This window comes from Triticum aestivum, chromosome 6A (genome assembly GCF_018294505.1).
Source record: "Triticum aestivum cultivar Chinese Spring chromosome 6A, IWGSC CS RefSeq v2.1, whole genome shotgun sequence".
In the NCBI taxonomy this organism is placed as follows: Eukaryota; Viridiplantae; Streptophyta; class Magnoliopsida; order Poales; family Poaceae; genus Triticum; species Triticum aestivum.
Window position 1 is genome coordinate 45774806 of NC_057809.1, and position 24546 is coordinate 45799351.

The following is a 24546-nucleotide window of genomic DNA, read 5'->3' on the forward strand; positions in this document are numbered from 1 at the left end:
TGAGAAAGTATCAGGGATGAGGATTAATTACAACTAAAGTGAGATGATCCCCCAAAATTTAGAAGCAAATGAGATTGGGCCTTTGTAGATTTCTTTGGTTGTCCAATAGGCAAATTCCCTATAAAATACTTAGGGGTGCCTTTAGATTTTGAGAAATTGTCTAGAGAGGATGTCCAACCTCTCATTGATAAAATCCTGAAGAGGATTGCATGGTGGAGAGGCAAGTTACTCTCCCATCCTGCTAGACTAGGCTTGTCTTGCTAGCATCCGATCCCCATCTATCCGGCAGATTCCCCAAATGGGCAGTAGACATGATTAACACCCAGATGGCAAACTGCCTTCGGAATGGTTTTGAAGACCATAGGAAGATACATTTGGCAAATTGTCCTTTAGTCACCATGAAAAAGGATTTTGGAGGTTTGGGCATTCCCAACATTCATGATCTTAATATCTGTCTGTTGGGTGCCTAGGTGAATAGGTACATGTTTGATGAGGGGAAGATCTAGAGAACTGTAGTTGATAATAATTACTTCCTCTGTAAAGAAATATAAGAGCGTTTAGATCACTAAAATAGTGATCTAAACAATCTTATATTTCTTTACGAACGAAGTACAAACCAATGGCAAACATTTTATGTATCCAAGATAAAGATGCATCAACCTTCTGGAAAGGATTAGTATGGTCCTCTAGGGCAGTCGGATACAAATGGGCACTTGGGGGATGGTAATAAAATTATATTTTGGGAAGATTGCTGGTTTGGTTCATCACCTCTTTCCATTCAATTCTGGGACCTATATGTCTTTTGTAGAGAACAGGGGCAAACTATTAGACAAGTGGGAGATGGGGTAACCCTGAAACTCACTTTTAGAAGAGCTTTCTCACCTCCTATGATATGTAATTGGCTTGAGTTAGAGGCTATTGCTAATAGTATCTCTTTACTAAGGATACTGACTCTCTAGTGTGGTAATACACAGCTTCATGGGTTTACTCCTCAAGCTCTCTTTATGCAATATCAATTATAGGGGGGTCTCTTCTATTTTTATTCCTGCTGTCTGGAAGCTTATTGTACCTCCCAGGATACATATTTTATTGTGGTTAGTTGCTTATAATAAGATTATGACAAGGGAAAACCTGTGGAGTGTGTTTTCTGCTTAGAGCGTGGGAGTGTGCAACCTCTCTTCTTTGACTGTTTAATAGCCAAGATTGTTTGGGAGGAGATTAGTTCCTTTCTCTCTAAACAAATTTGCATCTCTGTGGAATCTATTTCTTCATGTTGGATTGCGAGCAAGAAAATGGATGCCATTAACTCTGTTTCATCTGTTGTTTTATGGTATATATGGAAGCACAGGAACAACATGATTTTTAACAGTGTTGTTTGACTTTCTTTAACCCAGGTTTGGTCGATGGTTTTAAGAACTGTCAAGAAATGGCGCCTCCTATTCAAGGACCACATGCTGGAACAGATGGACCAATTTCTGCCCCCACCTACAAGGCTTGCTGAGAAGACACACACAACTGGAGTGGGGGTGAAGGAGCAAGGAGCTGTCGATGGTTACTCAACTAACTTCGTGCTGGGTGGCCTGGGGTTGATGAGTCCTACATCTACACCGGAGATTGTCTATTAGCCGCTGCCCCAACCCCTCAGCTGCAAGTGTAGCATCTTTATCGTAGCATGTTTCCCTGTTTTTTGGTGTTTCAGTTTTACTGCCACTTTGTAAATAGCTTAAAACGTCAAGTGTATGGTGTGCTTTTCAATTTTCATTTTATCTCGCTGGTTATATCTGTACTGGACAAAACAATCCCATTTTATTCGGGCGTCTATGTGCAACGGAGCCGGCAAAACTGGCCAAATGGGTCGTGCCAGCTGGGCCGACCCGCTAGCACACATGCACGTCATGAGCCAAGCAGGGGCGGGGGACGGGGACGCGGGCTGGTACGAGACTACACAATTAGTTCTTTGTTTTTCCTAGATATTTAAAATATTTATAGGCTATAGCTCAACAGGCAGAAAGTACATGGCCCAAGAGTGCTTGGCGTGCCGACGGGCCGGCCTGTTTAGGTAAGCGGTCATGCCCGAAATAACTAATTAAGGAATATTCCTTTCAAAGATCACTCTCATCTTTTTAGGTTACGACAAATGACGCACTACACCCACGCCATTTATCGTGATCTGAGAGTTATCTCTTTTTCCGTACGTCCTTTATTCAAAACATTTTATCTCTTAAACCGTGCGTCCAAATTTTAAACCGTTTTTTCATCATTGGATTCCTCGCATCGAGAACTTCAAATTAGATTTCATGTTGATAGGTTTAACAAACTTTTTTTCATGAAAAAAGATGAATGAAAAACCTAATTGGGAGCACATATTTTTCCTTTCTGAAAGAGGCACGGCCGCATCTCTCGCGGAAGGAAAACTGTGCCACTCGCGAAAAAACCAGAAAACGCATTTTTTTTCCGTTTCCGAGAGGCACGCCCGTGCCTCTCGCAAAAGCACAATCGTGTCTCTCGCGGAAGTAAAAGCTTGCTTCTCGCGGATGGGAAAAAACAGAAAACATGTTTTATTTGCGTTTTTGAGAGGCATGATCACGAAACTATGCCTCTCGCGGAAGAAAAAAAATATACAGAAAACGCGTTTTTTCATTTCCAAAAGGCATGGCCATGTCTCTCGCGAAAGCACAACCGTACCTCTTACGGAATCAAAACCGTACTTCTCGTGAAAGGAAAAAAAACAAAAAACACATTTTTGTCCTGTTTCCGATAGGCTCGCGAAAGCACAATCATGCCTCTCGCAGAAGCAAAACCACGCCTCTCGCAGAAAAAAACACTAAAAGCATGTTTTTTCATGTTTCCGAAAAGCATGGTCGTACCTCTTGCGAAAGCAAAACTGTGCCTCCCGCGAAAGCAAAATCGTGCCTCTTGCAGAAGAAAAAAACATATTTTACGCATAATTTTTTTTGGATTCTTTTTCAAAAGTTAAGGAAGATCGGTGAAAAAGTAAAAATTTCAAAAAAATAAAAACCATTTAAAAAGCTGAAAACACGTGCGAAAAAAATTAAAAAATTTAAAGGGAACGACCAGAGTGTGACACGTGGCGGCGGGCCGACAGTTAAGAGCATGTCAAGTGATGGTTAGGAGGCTCCCAAAGAAGCGCTCGCCAACTAGTTATTCTTGGCCGTGCCTGGGCTGATAGGTGCAGCATGTGGGCTGGCACGGCACGAACGCGCCCTGTAGCTAAAAAATAATAGGCGTTGACAAAGATTCGAACGCGCGATGCTTGGCTACACAGCATGACTTCTTGCCAACTAGGCTAGCAGTCGTAGCTGATGAAATGGCTAGCATCAAACTTAAAGAACAAATAAGCTGCGCAGATCTGAATTAGTCTAAGAATTTCGGAAGCAATATTTTTTTAAAAACGGAATGTTGTGTGAAAAGCAAAAACTTACTAAATTTGTGAACAACTTTTAAAAAGCTATAAAATTTTCGAAAAACAAGAATATTTTTTGAAAATCTTGAACAGTTTTTTTGCAACCAGAACATTTTTACAAATTTCAGAACAAAATTTGGAAAGGTGAACATATTTTCAAATTCCTGAACAAAATTTCCAAACACGATTTTTTAAAACCTTGTGAACAATTTTTAAAACTGGAACATTTTTTTAAACTTCTGAAAAATGAAAACATGAACAATTTTTAAAACTGGAACATTTTTGAAACTTCTGAAAAAATGAAAACATGAACAATTTTTAAAACAGAAACGTTTTCTAAAAATGTGAAATTTTTTGAACAAAAACATTCAGAATAATTTTTTAATGCCGGAACAATTTTTGGAAAAAGCAAACATTTTTCGAATTTTGAACATTTTTTTTAAACACGAACATTTTTTGAAATTTGGAACTTTTTTAGAAACACGAACAAATTTTGGACTTTCTGAACAATTTTCGAAAGAAACAAAAAAGGGAAAAAACGGAAACCAGAAAAAGAAGAAGAAAACGAAACAGAAAAACAGAGAAAAGAAAAACGAAAAAACCCAAGAAGTAACAGGAAAAACGGTAAAAACAAGAAAAAACGGTTCAGGGAACCTTCTAGAGGCTTCCCAAAACCGGATGTCTAGCTCTGGTTTAATGGGCCGGCCCATTGCTAGCGATGCGGGGTATTGCCTGTGCGTTCTGTCGACATTTTGACGCAATGAGCGGCGCATAGGATTTTCCGTGAAAGACACGATTAGCACGGGCGGGCTCGTTTGGCCTGTTGATCTAAAAAAACACGCAGCCCAGCCAGGCAGAGCCGAGCCCGACCCGTCAACCCTTTCCCCTCCAGAACCCTCCTGCTCCATCCTCTCTCCCTCCCCGTCAGCCGCCGCCGCCGCCGCCGCCGCGAAAACCACCAGCCTAGCCTTGCTGGAGCCGGGCGGAGAGGACGCGGCCAGCCGATGCAAGCCCTCGCACGTGCCGCGTCCCTCCTGCGCCGAGCCGTGGCCTGCCCGCCTCAGCTCGGCGCCGCCGGCCGCGACACCCCGCTCCTCGCCAAGGTCTGGCTCTCGAACCCCATCTGTCACGTTGGTTCTCCTTGGGGCTGGTGCGACGTGCTCCGCCAGTTGGAATACGTGAGACCGCATTTCGCTTGCTGGATATGTAGGGTTTACGACGGTTTTAGAAACCATGGATTTGGGCGCGTCCGTCGGGATGGTACCAAGATCCCATCAGCCAGTCAGGATTTGTGGAGCAATTGACACTGATTTTTTGGGGGTTTGGGTCATATTCCTGATATTTGGGAAGAAGAAATCGCATATGCTGCTATCTACTCTTAAGAAATTAGTAGTTTCAGGGATTTTTCTTCTTACTTCTCATTCACAACCTGAGAGGCATAGATAACTGAACAGCTTCCATGAGTATAGTGGCAGAACAGTAGAGTTAAATGGCTAAACAGACTGCCTGTTTTAACTGAACTAAAATCAACAGTAATTAAGACATGATGCTAAATAACAACTGCCGTTGGATATGGCTGCCAGGCTTGTGTAGCATTGGATAACTGAGCTTGTCCCTCGTTTGTTTGGTGCCTATAGATGTATGTGCTAAAACTGCCCCTCGTTATAGGACCTGACAGATAACCAGATGCTACTCTGTGAACAGATTTTTGTGGTGGATTTTATGCTTGGTCGCTTCTAGTTTGGAAATGTAGCATTTGATTGAGTGTGATTGGGTTTAGGTATCAGCTTGCTCAGGTACTTTCAGATCCAGATTGCAATCATTAACAAATATGGGCTTGCTCGAGTTCTGTCTCAGTGAGGATTAGCAAATAGCAACAATGTGCTATGTTCAAAAGTTTATTTTCTGTATCTTGTTATGTATTAACTATTAAGTGTCTTGGCTATATTTCATGGCATCTGATTCTTGTTCTGCCTTCTCAGTTAGCTTTCATCATTTGCAGATTTTGCCAAATGTCTACTCCAATGGGTATTCTACTCTTATGGCTCCAGCAAATGAAGTGCTGATTCCACCGGAACTTCTATCTAGCAAGACTGTCTGGACACCAGACCGAGAGCTTGGTGTGTTTCTGGTGTTTCTTATCCATCTGCTGCTATCACAATGCTGTTTCTCTTGAGTTAGATAAAAACAACACTTTTTATAGGCAATTTTTGATTCAAGGCTTTGGTGCTACATTAAAGCCGAACCTGTTTTATGGTGTCCACTTTAAGCATTGGTAGACCAAAACTACCATGTAGCTCACAGCGATGAATGTGTTTTGGGTTGCTGGCGGCACTTCCGAAGGAATGATTACTCTTGATCAGAAGAAGGCGTTTAGGGAGGCCACCACCGTCTTTGTAGGAGCCGTTCTGAGTGTGATCGGAGACAACTTAGTTGATGCATATCTCCATATGTGGGTTGCCAAGAACTTGTGGGATGCGCTCAAGGAAAAATCTGGTGGTAGTAATGCTGGGAGCGTGTTGTATTGCCATGGAGTAGTTCCATGACTGCAGCATGGTTGAAAACTGTCCTGTGCTGGATGAGGCACATGAGATAAAAGTACATCGCTAAGGAGCTTGAAGGCAACCCGCATAAGGAGATATGCATCATCTAACTTGTCTCCGATCACACTCAAAATGGCTCTAAGAAAGGTGGTGCTGGCCTCCCTAAATGCCTTCTGATCAGGAGGAATCGTTCTTTCGGGAGTGCCACCAGTGACCCAGAACACATTCATCGCTGTGAGCCACAAGGTAGTTTTGGTCTGCCAACGCTTAAAGTGGACACCTGTAATCAGGTTCAGTTTTAATGTAGCAACAAAGCCTTGAATCAAAAAATTCACTATAAAAATTAGGTTTTTGAATTAATGGATAAAGTGGCACCTTATGCTCTGTTTTTATCTAACCAGCATATATTTCTTAGTTGACTCTGCGCTCTTACTTTGATTGAAAATCTAGCTTCGCTGAACAAGATTTTCTATAATGGGACGGAACTTGATTTCACTTTTTATCTAGTTTCAATTGTATCATAATTGGCTAATGAAAGCTATATATGTGATCTTCACATTATGCTGAGTTGTAAGTAATATTCTATTACAGGGCAGTATGAGGACCTAGTAGCTAGAGTAACAAACTTCCATAATGAGGACAAGGGATTCATGGTTTTGGATGGTGATGTTTTTGACGTTCCAATTAGGAAGGATATTGTTCACAGGGTAGTAAGGTGGCAGCTTGCTAAAAGGCAACAGGTGCACACTATGATCACTCTTGTTCTGTTGATTGCCTTCCGCTTACAAGCTCGCAAATCATGTGATCTACTGTATAATATGTTTGCGTAATATCAGTTACTTTCTGAAGTTTAGATTTTTAAGTTCTATCCTTCTAATGCACCTTCTGATAATTGCATGCACCTGTCTTTCACAGGGGACACACTCAACTAAAACTATCAGTGAAGTGAGCGGCACAGGAAGAAAGCCTTATAAGCAAAAGGGAACAGGAAGAGCACGTCATGGAACATTGCGTGGTTGTCAGGTTATACTAACATTCCTCCATTCATATAAATGGTATCGAATAGGCTCTGGAGATATCTTATCTTTTTTGGGCTCCAACTAAACTCAGATTCAAACTGAAACAGTTTCGAGGAGGTGCAACTATGCATGGTCCGAAACCACGAAGCCATGCATTCAAGTTGCAGAAGAAAGTACGACGTCTGGGACTTAAGATAGCTTTGTCTGCTAGAACAGCTGAGGGGAAGGTATCTGCTGCCTTACTAATTCATTGTGTATATTCCTGGATGTTCTTGTGTGTAGTTAGCTCCTGTCTTGTCCCAAGATAACAATTTGTGCTACGAAATGAATTCTGTATCGAATAAAGAACCTTGTTTAGTAGTATGCTTCAGGCCACAGTAATGATCATGTCTCTTATTGCTAGAACTATGCAAGAATTGCTGTGCTGTTGCACAAGCTGTTGATCAGCATGCCACTATGAGACGCCTGAGGAACTGTTTTGCTATGTTTACACTTTCTATGTCCCTTCACTATATTTTGTACTCCCTCTGATCTAAAAAAATATGTCATGGTTTTAGTTCAAATTTGAACTAAAACACTTATTTTGGATCGGAGGGTGTACTTCATAGATCCTTCCTGAAATTCAGAGAACAGACCACTTACCTAGTTCTAATGGAGCATGGACTAATTGTACTTTTTGATCAATACTGTTTGTAGAATGGTTTCTATGACTGCCTTGTCTTCTTAGACTGTTTACTTAATCTTATTAGGGTTGTTGCTTATGAGATGTAACATTCAGCTGTTATTGTTTCCACGGCTTCTTGAAAGGGTGAAAGCTACTGAAATCTATTAAGCAATGTGTAAATAAATTTGTTTATGCAATGTTTTTTTTCTTCTGGTGCTGCTCCCAAAAGTACTTGACCATCTGTTATCCTGAAAGCAAATATATGTATACAAGAGCCAGTCTGGATCTCTCCATTTGAACCATTTTTCACAGTAAATACATATATGCATGTAAAGTTCACTTGACCATGTTTTATTGTAGCTCTGCATCTTCGAGGACTTAGAAGTCCCTAGCCACAAGACGAAAAACATCGTGCAGTACATAAAGCAGATGGATGATACGAAGAAGATTTTGTTGGTGGATGGAGGCGACATTGATAAGAAGTTAAAGCTGGCTACTCAAAATCTTCACTATGTGAATGTCATTCCTTCGATTGTAAGTGTCTGGGTACCTCAGCAGCTTAACAATGACGAATAGTCACATTGTAGTTTTCCCAGCAGATATTTTGACCCAAGAAGTCTGGGTACCTCAGCAGCTTAACAATGATGAATAGTCACATTGTAGTTTTCCCAGCAGATATTTTGACCCAAGAAGATCGTGCTGATGTTTCACATCTTCAAATGCAGGGCCTCAATGTCTACAGCATCCTGCAGCATGACACCCTAGTGATGACTCGGGACGCCATCAACAGAATCGTTGAGCGGATGCACACCCCCATCAGCCGCTAGCAAGCAGGGCTTCAAAGAACCTTGCTATACATACTGCACCTTTTATCCGATTTTGGTACAACAGCTTTGATCAAGCTGCTCGTGAGTAGGCCAAAGTGCAGCCCAACCTTTTGATTATCTGTTTGGAAATCATAGCACTAACTGTCGGTATGTGTAGTGGTTCCGGGCTCAAATGCCAGTGTTTTATTGCAGACGTGATTTAATCCCCTATAAGCTACCAGGCTCCCAGTTCACTCTGCTGGTGGAAGCAGGTGCATTTTTCTACCAAGCTAGTTGTTGCGGCAACCTGAAATTCTGCTGAATGTAATGTGTCAAAGTAGGGAACCAATGGGTTGTACTGAGGCATGCCCACCCTAGGTTATTCAATAAATCGTTTTTGTTTGGAAAACAGGAGATTTTATTCCTGTGATTTACAATCAGTTGACCGCTATTGACGGATTCTCTTTCTGCCAATCTATCATACCGTCTGATTGATGGATGAATGAAGTTGTGAAGTCATAAAGAACGCTGCAACTTAAGCATGGTTCGTTATCCCTCATTTCTTCTGGCAAATACAAAACAGAAACATTGGTGTGATTGCAAGCAATTTTAGTTTCTGCATTTATATCCCTGCTCTTGCATCCCTTTTGTTTTTTGTTTTTGCTAAGCATCAGGTGTCTGTTTTTTTTGGGTGACTGATAAGGGTCAACACTGGTGAGGCCGAGCTGTGTGTGAAATGAAGATGAACAATGACGGCGTAGGAGCGGCAGAGGTTGTGTGGGAAATGAAGATGAACAATGACGATGCAATCCTGGCTGTTGTATTGTGATTTCATGGGAAAAAAATGACTAATGTTTTTTTTGAGTTAATATATACTTCCTTCGTCCCATAGTACTTGTTAAAATGAAACTATCTAACGTATTTTAATGCTACACACATCGGTTTGAGACAACTAATATGAGACAGATAAAGTAATAAACTTACAAAGAGGTGGTCCTGTTAACTTGTCGCCCAAGGCGGCAAGGCCAGCGTGCCTGACTTTCAGGGCGTTCGGTTCCTCTCTTCCATATTAAATACATGTAATTAGTGTAACACAAGATTCAATTAAGGGAAACATTTTCCTCTCCAGGTTGGTATCAGACACTAGGCGTTGTCGCCATGGCCGAGAATGAAGCCTGCCCCTCCGCTGCCACCAGCCCCGCCTCCTCACCGGCAGCTTTCTCCGCCATGGCCTCCGCTGCTGGCGTCGACACCCACGATGGTTCCTCTCAATTCATTTTCAGCACAAAACCCCTGCCTCCTCAGGACAATTCTCAATTCACCCCTCTGTTCTCCTTTGTCCCGCTGCCCCCAACATCGACACCTCCCACTCGTCACCCCGTGTTTAGTGACCACATCACAAACCAATTTAAATTTCTCCTGTACCCTACAACTACGACAACCAACCCCAACACCACCTAAGGCGAGATTGACTACCACGTCACTCTCTGGATGTACGCCACTCTCGCAGATCCTCTCATTGATCATGTCATCGGAGCCACCACCTCCTACGCCCTCTGGAAGAAGATACCAGAGTACTTCCTGGCCAATCGGCCTGCCCAGTACAGGATGCTCAAGTGGCAATATCGGAACCTCAAGCAGGGAGACCTACCGGTCGCCGAATATGCTCGTCACATGAAGCTCCTCATGGATGGCCTCGCTAACATGGACTCCCCCGTCACAGAGGTGGATCTAACCATGTAGTTCTTGCATGGCCTTGACAAGTGCCTCGACACTGATACGTCTCCGTGGTATCTACTTTTCCAAACACTTTTACTCTTGGTTTGGACTCTAATTTGCATGATTTGAATGAAACTAACCCGGAATGACGCTGTTTTCAGCAGAACTACCATAGTGTTGATTTTATGCAGAAATAGAAGTTCTCGGAATTGGATGATTTTTTTAGAGATTTTTAATGGAATATATAAAAAATACTGGAGCCAAGATCCACAGGAGGGGAGCCACCAGTGGCCCACGAGCCACCACGGTGCGGCTACCCCTTGGGCGCACCCTGGTGCCTCATGGGGCCCACGTGGCTCCGCCGACCCTAAACTCAAGTCTATAAATTCCTAATCCGCGAGAAAAAATTAAGAAAGAAAGCTTCATCGCGTTTCACAATACGAAGCTGCCGCCACCTCCTGTTCTTCATCAGGAGCCCAGATCTGGAGTCCGTTCGGGGCTCCAGAGAGGGGGATCCTTCGTCATCGTCATCATCAACCATCCTTCATCACCAATTTCATGATGTGCACCGTACGGGATGAGTAATTCCTTCGTAGGCTTGCTGGACGGTGATGGGTTGGATGAGATTTATCATGTAATCGAGTTAGCTTTGTTAGGGCTTGATCCCTAGTATCAACTATGTTCTGAGATTGATGTTGCTATGACTTTGCTATGCTTAATGCTTGTCAGTAGGGCCCGAGTGCCATGATTTCAGGTCTCAACCATTTATGTTTTCACCAATATATTTGTGTTCTTGATCCTATATTGCAAGTTGTATGTTAATACTTTGTTCCGGTTCTTTATTAAAAGGACGCCTTAATATCCCTTAGTTTCCTTATGGACCCCGCTACCACAAGAGGGTAGGACAAAACATTTCGTGCAAGTTCTTATCATAAGCACGTATGACTATATACGAAATGCATGCCTACATTCAATTGATGAATTGGAGCTAGTTCTATGTCACCCTAGGTTATAGCTGTTACATGATGAATGTCATCCAACATAATTATCCATCACCGATCCAATGCTTACGAGTTTTGCACATATTGCTCTTGCTAAGTTATTACTACTGTTGCTGCTACTGTCACAATTGCTACAAAACCACTACTGCTACTGTTACCGTATATGTTGCTATCGTTACTACTGCTATCAAACTATCATATTATTGTGCTACTGATCACTCTTCTATAGATATTTAGTCTCCAGGTGTGGTTGAATTGACAACTCAACTGCTAATACTTGTAGATATTCTTTGCCCCCCCCCCCTTGTGTCGAATCAATAAATTTCGGTTAAATACTCTACCCTAAAAAACTGTTGCGATCCCCTATACTTGTGGGTTATCAGACACCATTCAATTTGTGCTCGAGGACATGGTGCCTCTGCCGCCGTTCAACATGGTCCTCTCTCGCACCAACCTCGTGGAAGAGAACATGGCATAGAGAGCCGCTGAGGAGAGTGCCTTTGCTCTTGCCCTCACTAGCGGGAATGGCTCCAGCAGTTGTGGCTTCGGTGCCATGGCCGCTCGGGTCATACGGTCGCGGCTCTGACTGTGGATAGGGTGTGCCTCCATTTGGAAGTGACTACCGCAATCGTTGTGGTGATGGTGGTGCATGGCCGCGGCTATAGTGACTCTATGGTCGCTGATGGAGCCAAATCTAGCAGATCTCGGGTAGGGGGTCCTGAGCTGGTAGTCGTGGCACGATAGTAACATGGATTATAACGTACGTCCTACTTTGACTGTGTTGATTTCGAGGGGGTACATAGTACATGTGATCTACTACGAGATTGTATGTGTATGAGTTGAGTTGTTGTGACACCGGAGGGGGTACATAGTACAGCCTAGCCCCGATTTATATAAGGGCACCAGAGGCCTATGCTAATAGGAGTCCTAGTCAGCTACGTCAGTGGAGAGGAGTCCTCATCTTGTATAACAAGTCTTATGGAATCTCCGTCGTATCTACATTTCCAAACACTTTTGCCCTTGTTTTGGACATTAACTTGCATGATTTGAATGGAACTAACCCGGACTGACGTTGTTTTCAGCAGAATTGGCATGGTGTTATTTTTGTGCAGAAATAAAAGTTCTCGGAATGACCTAAAAATCAACGGAGATTATTTTTGGAATATATAAAAAATATTGGAAGAAAGATCCACGTCAGGGGGCCCACACCTATCCACGAGGGTGAGGGGTGCGCCCTACCCCTTGGGTGCACCCCCTGCCTCATGGGCCCCCTGACGCTCCACCGACCTCAACTCCAACTCCATATATTCGTGTTCGGGGAGAAAAAAATTAGGGAGAAGGATGCATTGCGTTTTACGATACAGAGCCACTGCCAAGCCCTAAACTCTCTCAGGAGGGCTGATCTGGAGTTCGTTCGGGGCTCCGGAGAGGGGAATTTGTCGCCATCGTCATCATCAACCTTCCTCCATCACCAATTTCATGATGCTCACCGCTGTGTGTCAGTAATTCCATCGTAGGCTTGCTGGACGGTAATGGGTTGGATGAGATTTATCATGTAATCGAATTAGTTTTGTTAGGGTTTGATCCCTAGTATCCACTATGTTCTGAGATTGATGTTGGTATGACTTTGCTATGCTTAATGCTTCTCAATAGGGCCCGAGTGCCATGATTTGAGATCTGAACCTATTATGTTTTCATCAGTATATGAGAGTTCTTGATCCTATCTTGCAAGTCTATAGTCACCTATTATGTGTTATGATCCGTTAACCCCGAAGTGACAATAATCGGGATACTTACCGGTGATGACCGTAGTTTGAGGAGTTCATGTATTTACTATGTGTTAATTCTTTGGTCCGGTACTCTATTAAAATGAGGCCTTAATATCCCTTAGTTTCCAATAGGACCCCGCTGCCACAAGAGGGTAGGACAAAAGATGTCATGCAAGTTCTTTTCCATAAGCACATATGACTATATTCCGAATACATGCCTACATTACATTGATGAACTGGAGCTAGTTCTGTGTCACCCTATGGCTATGAATCTAAAACTGCTGTGGCACATCTTACTAAATTAAATGATATAGCTACCCTGTTCACTAATGATGAGAAAACTTGCTACTATTATATCCTTAAATTATTTCCGTTCTCATTAAAGGGTGATGCTAAGATATGGTTTAATTCTCTTGATCCTGGTTGTGTGCGTGATGACCCACAAGTGTAGGGGATCTATCGTAGCTTTTAGATAAGTAAGAGTGTCAAACCCAACGAGGAGCAGAAGGAAATGATAAGCCGTTTTTAGTAAGGTATTCTCTACAAGCACCAAGGTTGTCAAAATCGCAATTTTGAATCGGATCGGAGCCTCAATGGTAGGATCGCAAATCGTAGAATCTTCACTATCAGGATCGTAGAAACGTAGATTCTAAGAACTAAAATCGTAGAATCATAGGGGTTAGTTTGGATCGTAAAGTCGTAGAATCGTATAACAGAATCGCGATTCTGACAACCTTGACAAGCACTGAAATTATCGGTAACAGATAGTTTTGTGATAAGGTAATTTGTAACGAGTAGCAAGTAATTAAAGTAAATAAGGTGCAACAAGATGGCCCAATCCTTTTTGTAGCAAAGGACAAGCTTGGACAAACTCTTATATGAAGGAAAGCGCTCCCGAGGACACATGAGAATTATCGTCAAGCTAGTTTTCATCACGTTCATATGATTCACGTTCGGTACTTTGATAATTTGATATGTGGGTGGACCGGTGCTTGGGTACTGTCCTTACTTGGACAAGCATCCCACTTATGATTAACCCCATTGCAAGCATCCACAACTACAACATAAGTATTAAGGTAAACCTAACCATAGCATGAAACATATGGATCCAAATCAGCCCCTTACGAAGCAACGCATAAACTAGGGTTTAAGCTTCCGTCACTCTAGCAACCCATCATCTACTTATTACTTCCCAATGCCTCCCTCTAGGACCAAACAATGGTGAAGTGTCATGTAGTCGACGTTCACATGACACCACTAGAGGGATGACAACATACATCTCATCAAAATATCGAATGAATACCAAATTCACATGACTACTTATAGCAAGACTTCTCCCATGTCCTCAGGAACAAACGTAACTACTCACAAAGCATATTCATTTTCATAATTAGAGGGGTATTAATATGAATAATGGATCTGAACATATGATTTTCCACCAAGTAAACCAACTAGCCTCAACTACAAGGAGTAATCAACACCACTAGCAACCCACAGGTACCAATCTGAGGTTTGGATACAAAGATTGGATACAAGAGATGAACTAGGGTTTGAGATGAGATGGTGCTGGTGAAGATGTTGATGGAGACTGACCCCCTCCCGATGAGAGGATCGTTGGTGATGATGATGGTGATGATTTCCCCCTCCGAGAGGGAAGTTTCCCCGGCAGAACAGCTCTGCCAGAGCCTTCACTACAAGAAATATGTCAACTTGTGACCACCACTATTGGTCACTGAAAGGTCATGGTTTTTCATTTGCGACCTTTTTGTGACCAAAAACAGAAGGTCAAAAGGTGGCGGTCATAAACTGACTATAACGACCTTTCTTCTGGAATGGTCGAAGACGTTTATGACCAAAATACGTCTACTGTGGCATTTTGGTCACTAGCAACCTCCCCAGGCCACGTAGGCATCCAGCATGGCAAGCTGATGTGGCACAAGATTCAGCCCGGTCCGATTCGGCGTTTTACATGGGCCGAGCCCATTAATTCAGCCTTTTAGGATTTTTTTGCTTGATGTTTTTGGGCCTTTTCTATAATGGGCCTTTACCTTCCACATAGTTTGTTTCCTTTTTGTTTCTATTTTCTATTTGAGTCGAGGCCTGCTTATAATACTTTTGAATAGCTTTTCAGCCCAGGTTATTTTGGGCCATGGCATCTTAATAGTACGAGTATATTTGGGCCGTGGCCACTACCAGGTCTAGTAAGAACGTTTTTTCTGGAGAATTTAATGTTCAAGTAAAATGTACACAAGACATTACAGGGAAATAGCACATACAACAACAGATAAATTTTCGTTTCACTCCTACTACAGCTCACTACAACATAGACAGTACATGACACTTCATCCTTCAAGTTTTTGCCAGGCATGAGACGAGTACATCTCACTTCAAATAAACAGTATTATTCTCGGAAGCAAAATACACCACCACACGCCATGGTGCACCATCTTACTCGATCTGGCCTCAAGGATCTAGCAGCGCTGCTTGCTCCTTTGGCCCAGAGCTCCTTGCTGTAGAGGATGGCTGAAACTCGGATGCGGAGCTCCCTGCACATGACATATTGTGTCAATGCTTGCAGCAACAGAAAGAACTCACATACCATAGAACTTGCACAGTAATGTATCAACCACCAAACAGTATGAAGCAAAAACAAACAAGAGGGGGAGGAGTTTATACTTGATCTTCTTGAGCCTCTCCTTAAGCAAAAGCATCATCCAAGGTAATCATCTAAACAAGAACACTGCTTAAGATTCTGGAAATGGACCAACACAGTAGTAGTGAAGCTATGCGGGGATCTTTGTGAAGCAGTTTATTGCTTCTTGGAGACACCAACAGTCTTTCCTCTCCTGCCCCAGTAGTAATGCAGACCACGATGGTTCCTGGGAAAGAGAGCAAGGTTTCAAGCATAAGTGATCGCTCATACATCTATGCACTAAGGAAAAATGCTACTGCTGCAACAGTGAAGTTTTAAGGAATCAGCCATCAGGCATCAGCATACATCTATTGAAACAGAGCATTGATATACAGATCAGCTGGGTCACATACAAGGTACACTAGAAAGGTATAAATGAATACATTGACAATCATCAATACCAGATTGCAAGACATAACAATTATGTACCTAAGAAAGTCGACAATGGCATATGGCAGGATATGAAATCGGATACAAGTAATAGACAAACTAGTTCCAACAGATTGACTGAATTGAACTGGTATATAACCAAGTTAGAGCTGGCAGAAGTTGCAGGTAAATACACATCCATAGAGCTAACAGTAGCAAAAGATGACTTCGGTCTTTGCTTGACTAATGAATCAGTACATCTTCAAGCGAAAAATCATGAAGATCACACTACGATGTCCCTAACAACAGTAGAAGCTCAGATGTGTGACAATATTTCGTAATATACAAGCCTTAGCTACAACTTTTCGCTTAACATGCAAATAAAAATCAGCCACTTATTGCTTATTTCATGCTTCAATTTTTATTTTCAGTTTTGTTATAATAATCTGTATGCATAGGTATATATTAGTCCTTTCACAATTGGAGTAAGAAATGCAAGGATAGTTATAACTTGGAAGTTTCGCATTAATAGCCTAATAACAAATTTCAAATAAAAACAGTATTAATTCTAATATTATATGCCAAAGTAGAAAAGAAAGCCTCGCAGTTCTCTCAGTTATCACAAAAGTAATATGCCACTTTGATCCAAGCTTAAGTGGGCGGAAAAGAGACAACATGGATCACATATGATATGTGCTAGCCACAGAGGCAAGCTCACAGAAACAAACAAAGGGCCTGGTAGAATATGATGATACGGTTGTTCTCAGGCGAGGAAATAAAAAATTCAATAACATAAGCTAATTTCAGGGACCATAATGGCACTGCATCAAATGTAGTTCAATTTCATGCCTATATCAGATGAAATGAAGCAATAGCAAAGCTACGATTCACCTGAAACTATTCCTACTTAATTACTTATGCCAAGTGACAGGACATCTAGAGGAATGAACAGACTTGTCACACAGCGAGCTCCACAATGGAAAGAAGCCAGCACAAAAAACTGAGTCTTCTTAGTGAATCAACTCATTACTGAATCTTCTCAGTGAATCAACTAGTACTACAACCAAATTCAGTGAATTAAGCTACTCCATTTTGAAGTACTGCTCGAGTGCTCAAACATGAAGGTATACAAGTACTACATGTTTCTCGAAGGCGTAGAATCGACCTATCGTGTCACAAGAGACATATTAGTACATTTTGTTGGTGAGGCAAGGAAACATATAGCACTATGTACCGCATCTAGAGAATTATGCCCAGTTCACTTCATTTGGAGTTAATAAACTCGATAAATGTCACTGGCAGTAAGACACCACTACTACAAGAACTATTGTAGTAGTTGAGGAAGAAGATTATAGTACAGTACTACTACACATGTGTACTAACTAGTAAGTAATAGGATACACACAAGTAACTAGGTGTAGTAGTAGAAGGGACCTAGATAATACCCAAGACACATACTGCTAGTAAATTGTTGTTATGGGTGAGACAAGAGAGCAGGTGGTACTCTATGGTGCTGCTAGGAAGGGAATTATGGCCACTTAGAATAAATTAACAGTGAGTAGTCGATGGAGTGTCACCAGCAGCAAGATAGCACTACTCTTCTAGTACTCCAGCAAGAAGAATAAAGTATATAATACACAGGCAAGGCATTTAGCTGGAGAATACATAACCAGGATTAGAAAAACAGAGCATAAATGGGCAGTTTGGCATTTGCTATGCTGTACAGCATTGGGCTGCTGAATTTAGTTACTTATGCAGAATCTTCCCTGATCGAGTAAACTTATTGTTATGGCTCTAAAGAGGTTAGCACGGCCAACTCCATCTGGTTGGGCTGATGGCTTGGCAGCGGAGCTGCTTGCATGTTCTTCTGGAAGCTCTTGCCCTTGAGGTCCACTCGCGGACGGCGGGGTCGATCACGTCCTTGTACACCTTGTGCTGCCCTTGCACATACACCTCCTGCACCCACCCACACACACTTTCATTCATTCATTCAGCAGCATCACCAAGTGTATGCATGCGTATGGAGTAGAGCAGAGGAGAGGATTCATGGAGGAGTACCTGCCATCCGAATGGGTAGATGAAGGAGTAGCCGGCCTTCTTATCGATGACCGGCATGAACTTGCCGTCCGCCGCCGCGACTGCGCGGTACCTTTGTTGGGGCTAGCCGGCGCCATGGCCCTGACGGTGGCGGAGAGCAGCTTCCGCGCCGGCGTCTTGGCGGTCGGGGAAGGGAGGCCGAGGCCATGGCCGTGGAGGGAACTCGTCGCCGGCGAGCATGATGGAGTGCAGGCACTTGGCCCTGTCCTCCTCATCCAGCGGGTCCGACAGGGACGCGCCCCCGAGGGCGTACAGGTCGGCGAAGACGCAGGCCCCAGCGGCGCCGGCCTTGGCAGGGACCTTGCGGAGCGAGCCGCCGGCGCGGGAGGAGTTGAGGTAGCCGAGGTCGAGCCCGGAGACGATCCCCGACGGCGCCGCCTCGAGGGCCTGCCGGTGCGCACACACGGAGGGCCGCGCCGGTGCGCCCCGCCTGCCCGCCGCCTCTTCTACGTGCAGCGGCTGTTGGATTTGGATGGGGATGGCCTTGTGGCTATGGTGTAGCGAGCAAAGGTGGCGGCGGCGATGGGGAGAAGGGAGCATGAGCGCCAGTAGCGAAGGGGATAAGGGTACAACGCCATGGCGGGCCGGCGAGGAAGGGGCGGAGGCGGCGGCGAGGTTCTTGGCCGGAGAAGGGAAGGAGGGGAAAGGTGGGAGGAAATCTATGGGCTGGTTGCGGCGGGCGGGCGGTGGTTTTGCACTAGAGGTAGATAGCACTAGAGGAGATGGGGACGAGGTGGGAGGGAAGCGGACGAGGTGGGAGAGGACGCCGGCGGCAAGGTTTGGGAGGGAGGCGAGGGGGGAGGGATCGGGGTGGGTGGCGGCGGCGATGTGGGAGACGAGGGGAGCGAGATCTGGATCGAGCGAGGAGAGGGGGGCTGCTAGGGTTTGGGTTGGGTTGGGTTGAGAGGGGACCTGAGAGACGTTGGATCCGTCGGATGTGGACGGTCCAGATCGGCTAAGGGGGGTGATCTGCGTGAAGAGTTCTGATTGGTTCAGAAAAATTATGATTTAGAATAGTTTCTATGTACTAAAACTAGGAGGGTTTTGTGAAGCAACCATCAAAAATATTTTGCAAAATGGCACAACTAAAATTTTCTATCAATTTAGAGCATATTTTATGGATGATAGCCAGTTTGCATGCAATTTTTTTATCTTTGTAGCTATTTTTAATCATTATTCGAGTGCCCAAAAATGAGTTTTTTTGTGAAGGGCCTACCAAATAATTGTTGAAAAATTGTACCAAATCATTTTTCTAAAATACTAGGACATATTTAAACCACAATTTACCAAATTTTTGGGTGTCAGAAGTTTTGATCCACCTCTGGTGAAAAAGACAAATTTCCGCCGATTCAATTGGAAGCGGGTTAAATTTGAACTACAGCTCCCTCATAGTTTGCTCTTTATTTTTTCAAAAAATTATTTCTAGGTACATGAGTATCTATTTAATTAGAGAAACACAATCTTTTCCCCAAGATTCAACAACTAGCTAGGAACAGTCATGCCCGCCGTTTTGACCGCATTTTGAAACAGGCATAAAAATTCAAAAAAAAATCAAAAAATTGGAAAACCTTCGCATTGTGTCATTATATGTGATCAAGTTATCAGTAAAAATAATAAACTTGTAATACGACAATTATTTTAAAAAAGTGTTCTCAGAAATGAGCTATCATGTGTGAAGATTCATGGCTTTCAACCCGAATGCTCAATCTTATGTCCACATTCATGGCATAGTTTGTTTAAATAATCTAATATTGTGCACAAGGGTGCATATTGGAATGGCAAACAATGTTGACTAATGAAGTTTTCTTCTTCTTTGCACGGAAAATTCATTTTCCATTTTCCGAGTGCCTGAAATGAGTTTTTTTTGAAGGGCCTACCAAATAATTGTTGCAAAATTGTACAAAATCAATTTTCTAAAATACTAGGACATATTTAAACCACAATTTACCAAATTGTTGGGTGTGAGAAGTTTTGGTCCACCTCTGGTGAAAAAGACAAATTTCCGCCGATTCAGTTGGAAGCGGGTCAAATTTTAACTATAGCTACTTCATAGTTTGCTCTTTATTTTTTCCAAAAATCATTTCTAGGTACATAAGTATCTATTTAATCGGAGAAACATCAAAAGTTTTCCAAGATTCAACCACTAGCTAGGAATGGTCAAGCCCACCGTTTTGACCGCATTTTGAAACGGGCATAAAAAATTCAAAAAAATTCAAAAAATTGGAAAACCTTCGCATTGTGTCATTATATGTGGACAAGTTCCCAGGAAAAATAATAAACTTGTAATACGTCAATTATTTTAAAAAAGTGTTCTCAGAAACGAGCTATCAAGCGTGAAGATTCATGACTTTCAAGCCAAATGATCAATCTTATGGCCACGTTCATGGCATAGTTTTTTCAAATGATCTCATATTGTGCACAATGGTGCATCTTGGAATTTCAAACAATATTGCCTAAGGGAGTTTTCATTTTCTTTGCATGGAAAGTTCATTTTCCATTTTTCGAGTGCCCGAAAAGAGGTTTTTTTGTGAAGGACCTACCATATATTTGTTGCAAAATTGTACCAAATCAATTTTCTAAAATACAGGACATATTTAATGCACAATTGACCAAATGGTTGGGTGTAAAAAGATTTGATCCACCTCTCGTGAAAAAGACAAATTTCCGTTGATTCAGTTGGAAGCGGGTCAAATTTGAACTGTAGCTACCTCGTAGTTTGCTCTTTATTTTTTCCAAAAATCATTTCTAGGTACATCAGTATCTATTTAATCAGAGAAACACCAAAAAAATTCAAGATTCAACCACTAGCTAGGAACGGTTATTCCCGCCATTTTGACCGCATTTTGAAACGGTCATAAAAATTAAAAAAAAATTAAAAAATGGAAAACCTTCGCATTGTTTCATTATATGTGGCCAAGTTCCCAAGAAAAATAACAAACATGTAATATGGCAATTATTTTAAAAAGTGTTCTCAGAAACGAGCTATCATGCGTGAAGATTCATGGCTTTCAAGCCAAATGATCAATCTTATGGCCACGTTCATGGCATGGTTTGTTCAAATGATCTCATATTGTGCACAAGGGTACATCTTGGAATTCCAAACAATGTTTCCTAAGGAATTTTTCATTTTCTTTGGACGAAAAAACCATTTTCCATTTTTCGAGTGCCCAAAAGGAGGTCTTTTTGTGAAGGACCTCCCAAATAATTGTTGCAAAATTGTACCAAATCAATTTTATAAAATACTAGGACATATTTAATGCACAACTGACAAAATGGTTGGGTGTAAAAAGTTTTGATCCACCTCTCGTGAAAAAGACAAATTTCTGCCGATTCAGCTTGAAGCGGGTCAAATTTGAACTGCAGCTGCCTCATAGTTTGCTATTTATTTTTTTCCAAAAATCATTTCTAGTTACATAAGTACCTATTTAATCATAAATACATGGTTTGGTGGCGATACGTCGAGGTTTGGGCGGTGGCCGAGGGCCCCAACTCTAGAGCGCGTAAACTCGCATGCCCGCCACGTGGTCACCGCGTGACCGTGGTGTTTCCATGTGTTCTGGGCGGCCTAGGCATGTCTAGTGGGTTGGGCACTCCCCAGGTAGGTGCTAGGAAGAAAATTACAACATAAGATTCTCACGAGGAGACCGATCGATGCTCAAACATGAATTAGCAGCCAAGTGTTTGATTAGCGGTACGGGAAATGTACATGGCTAATGGGAGTGAGTTTTGGCTGAGGATGAACAGTTACTAAGAAGACCGTCTTCACAAATTTTCAGCACAAAAGGAGAAGCCTAGGTGGTACTTGCTTTGCAAACTACCACACTGGACATAAATACGAATGTTGAAGCTGGGCTCAAAATAATGAATGGATTGAGCTGTCATTTGGTGGCGGATGGTTATTTGGGCATAGGAAAGCACTGTAGAAAATGGATACTATTTGGACATGCCAAAGTGGTACTTCCTTCACAAACTGTTGTTCTGAACAGAATAGGAAAATGAATATTTTTGAATTATTTTTGAACTAGGCAAGGAAGCTTTTTACATATTTGACAAAGATATGACCCAAAGAATTTATGAGATTTTTTTGGGAATTTTGGGAATGACAAAAATATAGGTTGCTTCACAACCTAGGGCAAAAACTGCCACATGGACATGACACATAGGCAAAACTGATGAGGTGGCACCTAGTCTGTAACACCCTCGATGCGACTATAGCTCCCATGTGTCGAGGCACGACTTAGAGACATAATCGCAATGAAGGAATATGTCGCAAGTGAGGTAATCTTCACACAACCCATGTAATACATAAAGGAAAGAGATACATAGTTGGCTTACAATCGCCACTTCACACGATTACATGGATAAAGCATTACATCATCCAGATACAATCAAGGTACGACTACGGAACCCAAAATAAAAGAAGAACCCCAAATGCGACAAAGGTCCCCGATCGACCCAACTGGGCTCCACTACTGATCAACTAGAACGAAACAACACAAAGGACAAGATCTTCATCGAGCTCCTCCTTGAGCTTGGTTACGTCACCTACACGGACTCATCGGCACCTGCAAGCTGGTTTTGGGAGTATCTGTGAGCCACGGTAACTTAGCAATCTCGCACCCTCGCGATCAAGACTATTTAAGCTTATGGGTAAGGTAAAGGTATGAGGTGGAGCTGCAGCAAGCGACTAGCATATATGGTGGCTAACATACGCAAATGAGAGCGATAAGAGAAGGCAAAGTACGGTCGATAAAATTATGATCAAGAAGTGATCCTATAGCAACCTACGTCAAGCATAACTCCAACAATCGTGTTCACTTCCCGGACTCCGCCGGAAAGAGACCATCACGGTTACACACGCGGTTGATTCATTTTAATTAAGGTCGACTTCAGGTTTTCTACAACCAGACATTAACAAATTCCCATCTGCCCATAACCGCGGGCACGGCTTTCGAAAGTTCAAATCCCTGCAGGGGTGTCCCAACTTAGCCCATCACAAGCTCTCACGGTCAACGAAGGAATAGACTTCCTCCCGAGACATTCCGATCAGACTCGGTATCCCGGCACAACAAGACATTTTGACAGGGTAAAACTAAACCAGCAACACCGCCTGAATGTGCCAACAAATCCCGATAGGAGCTGCACATATCTCTTTCTCAGGGCACACTCAGATTGTCTTAGGTACGGGTAGGCCAGCCCAGAGTTGCCCCTGGTGGCCACCGGCAGCTGACAGGTGGACCAACACTCAGAGGAGCACTGGCCCGGGGGGGGGGGGGGGTAAAATAATGATGACCCTTGAGTCTGCAAAACCCAAGGGAAAGAAAAGGCTAGGTGGAAAATGGTAAAACCAATGTTGGGCATTGCTGGAAGAGCTTTACTTAAGGCGAACTGTCAAGGGGTTCCCGTTATAGCCCAACCGCGTAAGGAACGCAAAATCCGGGAACATAACACCGATATGACGGAAACTAGGGCGGCAAGAGTGGAATAAAACACCAGGCATAAGGCCGAGCCTTCCACCCTTTACCGAGTATATAGATGCATTCATTAAATAAGGTATATTGTGATATCCCAACAAGTAAATAAATGTTCCAACAAGGAACAGCCTCCAATCTTCACCTGCAACTAGCAACGCTATAAGAGGGGCTGAGCAAAGCGGTAACATAGCCACACAAGGGTTTGCTAGGACATGGTGGGTCAGAGGTTTGACATGGCAATTGGGAGGCTGACAAGCAAATGGTAGGCATCGTAGCATTGGCATAGCAAAAGAGCGAGCAAACTAGCATAGCAAAGATAGTAGTGATTTCGAGGGTATGATCATCTTGCCTGAAATCCCGCAAGGAAGAAGAACGAGTCCATGAAGAAGACAAGCGGACGTAGTCGAACGGATCCTCACAAACGCAACATTATCGGAACCAACCCGAAGAAGCAACACCGGAAAGGAGCAAACAACATAGTAAACAACCAACACATAATCATGGCATGATGCACAATCAAGTATGATGCATGTCCGGTTTAATGATAGATGGCATATCAAAGTGCACAAGCAATCCTACAAATTAAGTGGAGCTCATTATGCAACGGAGTTGCATATTGAAGAAAACACCACATGACTTATTTAGTTCTCTCTCGTTTATGTACCCAACAATATTAAATGTTCTTAGCATGGCAAGAGGGTGAAGCATAATTAAACTACCTAACTAGGCAAGTTTAAATGAGGCCGGAACAACAAACCACAAGTCCGAAAACTCCTCATATGCATATATTAGGTTTGGTACTGTTCTGCCCTAAACAGAATTTTAGAGTTGTTAAACATGCAAAGTAAAGACACCATATTAAACTAGGCATTTTTCTACCCCATTTACATATAAAGATTGTTAAAAATGGAGCTACAGTTATTTAGTTATGAATTAAATCATTTTAACATGGCGTAGGAGCAAATTTAA

General features: G+C 42.7%; 1 protein-coding gene across 1 annotated transcript; it reads left to right on the forward strand.

Annotated features, from left to right (window-relative positions):
- Positions 1-4259: 4259 nt before the first annotated feature.
- LOC123131924 (50S ribosomal protein L4) lies at positions 4260-9015 on the forward strand. Its single transcript, XM_044551648.1, has 7 exons — positions 4260-4527; positions 5427-5544; positions 6559-6707; positions 6883-6990; positions 7094-7213; positions 8011-8184; positions 8376-9015. Exons 1-7 carry the CDS (start codon positions 4429-4431, stop codon positions 8475-8477), a joined length of 870 nt encoding a protein of 289 aa, XP_044407583.1. The 5' UTR covers positions 4260-4428; the 3' UTR covers positions 8478-9015.
- The last annotated feature ends 15531 nt before the right edge of the window (positions 9016-24546 follow it).

What these genes read in the sequence shown, in the direction of transcription:
- LOC123131924 (XM_044551648.1), top strand. Translation starts at nt 4,429, where the DNA reads ATGCAAGCCCTCGCACGTGCCGCGTCCCTCCTGCGCCGAGCCGTGGCC. An exon ending in GACACCAGACCGAGAGCTTG is followed by an intron (nt 5,545 to 6,558) that starts GTGTGTTTCTGG and finishes ATTCTATTACAG; the next exon opens with GGCAGTATGAGGACCTAGTA. An exon ending in TGAATGTCATTCCTTCGATT is followed by an intron (nt 8,185 to 8,375) that starts GTAAGTGTCTGG and finishes CTTCAAATGCAG; the next exon opens with GGCCTCAATGTCTACAGCAT.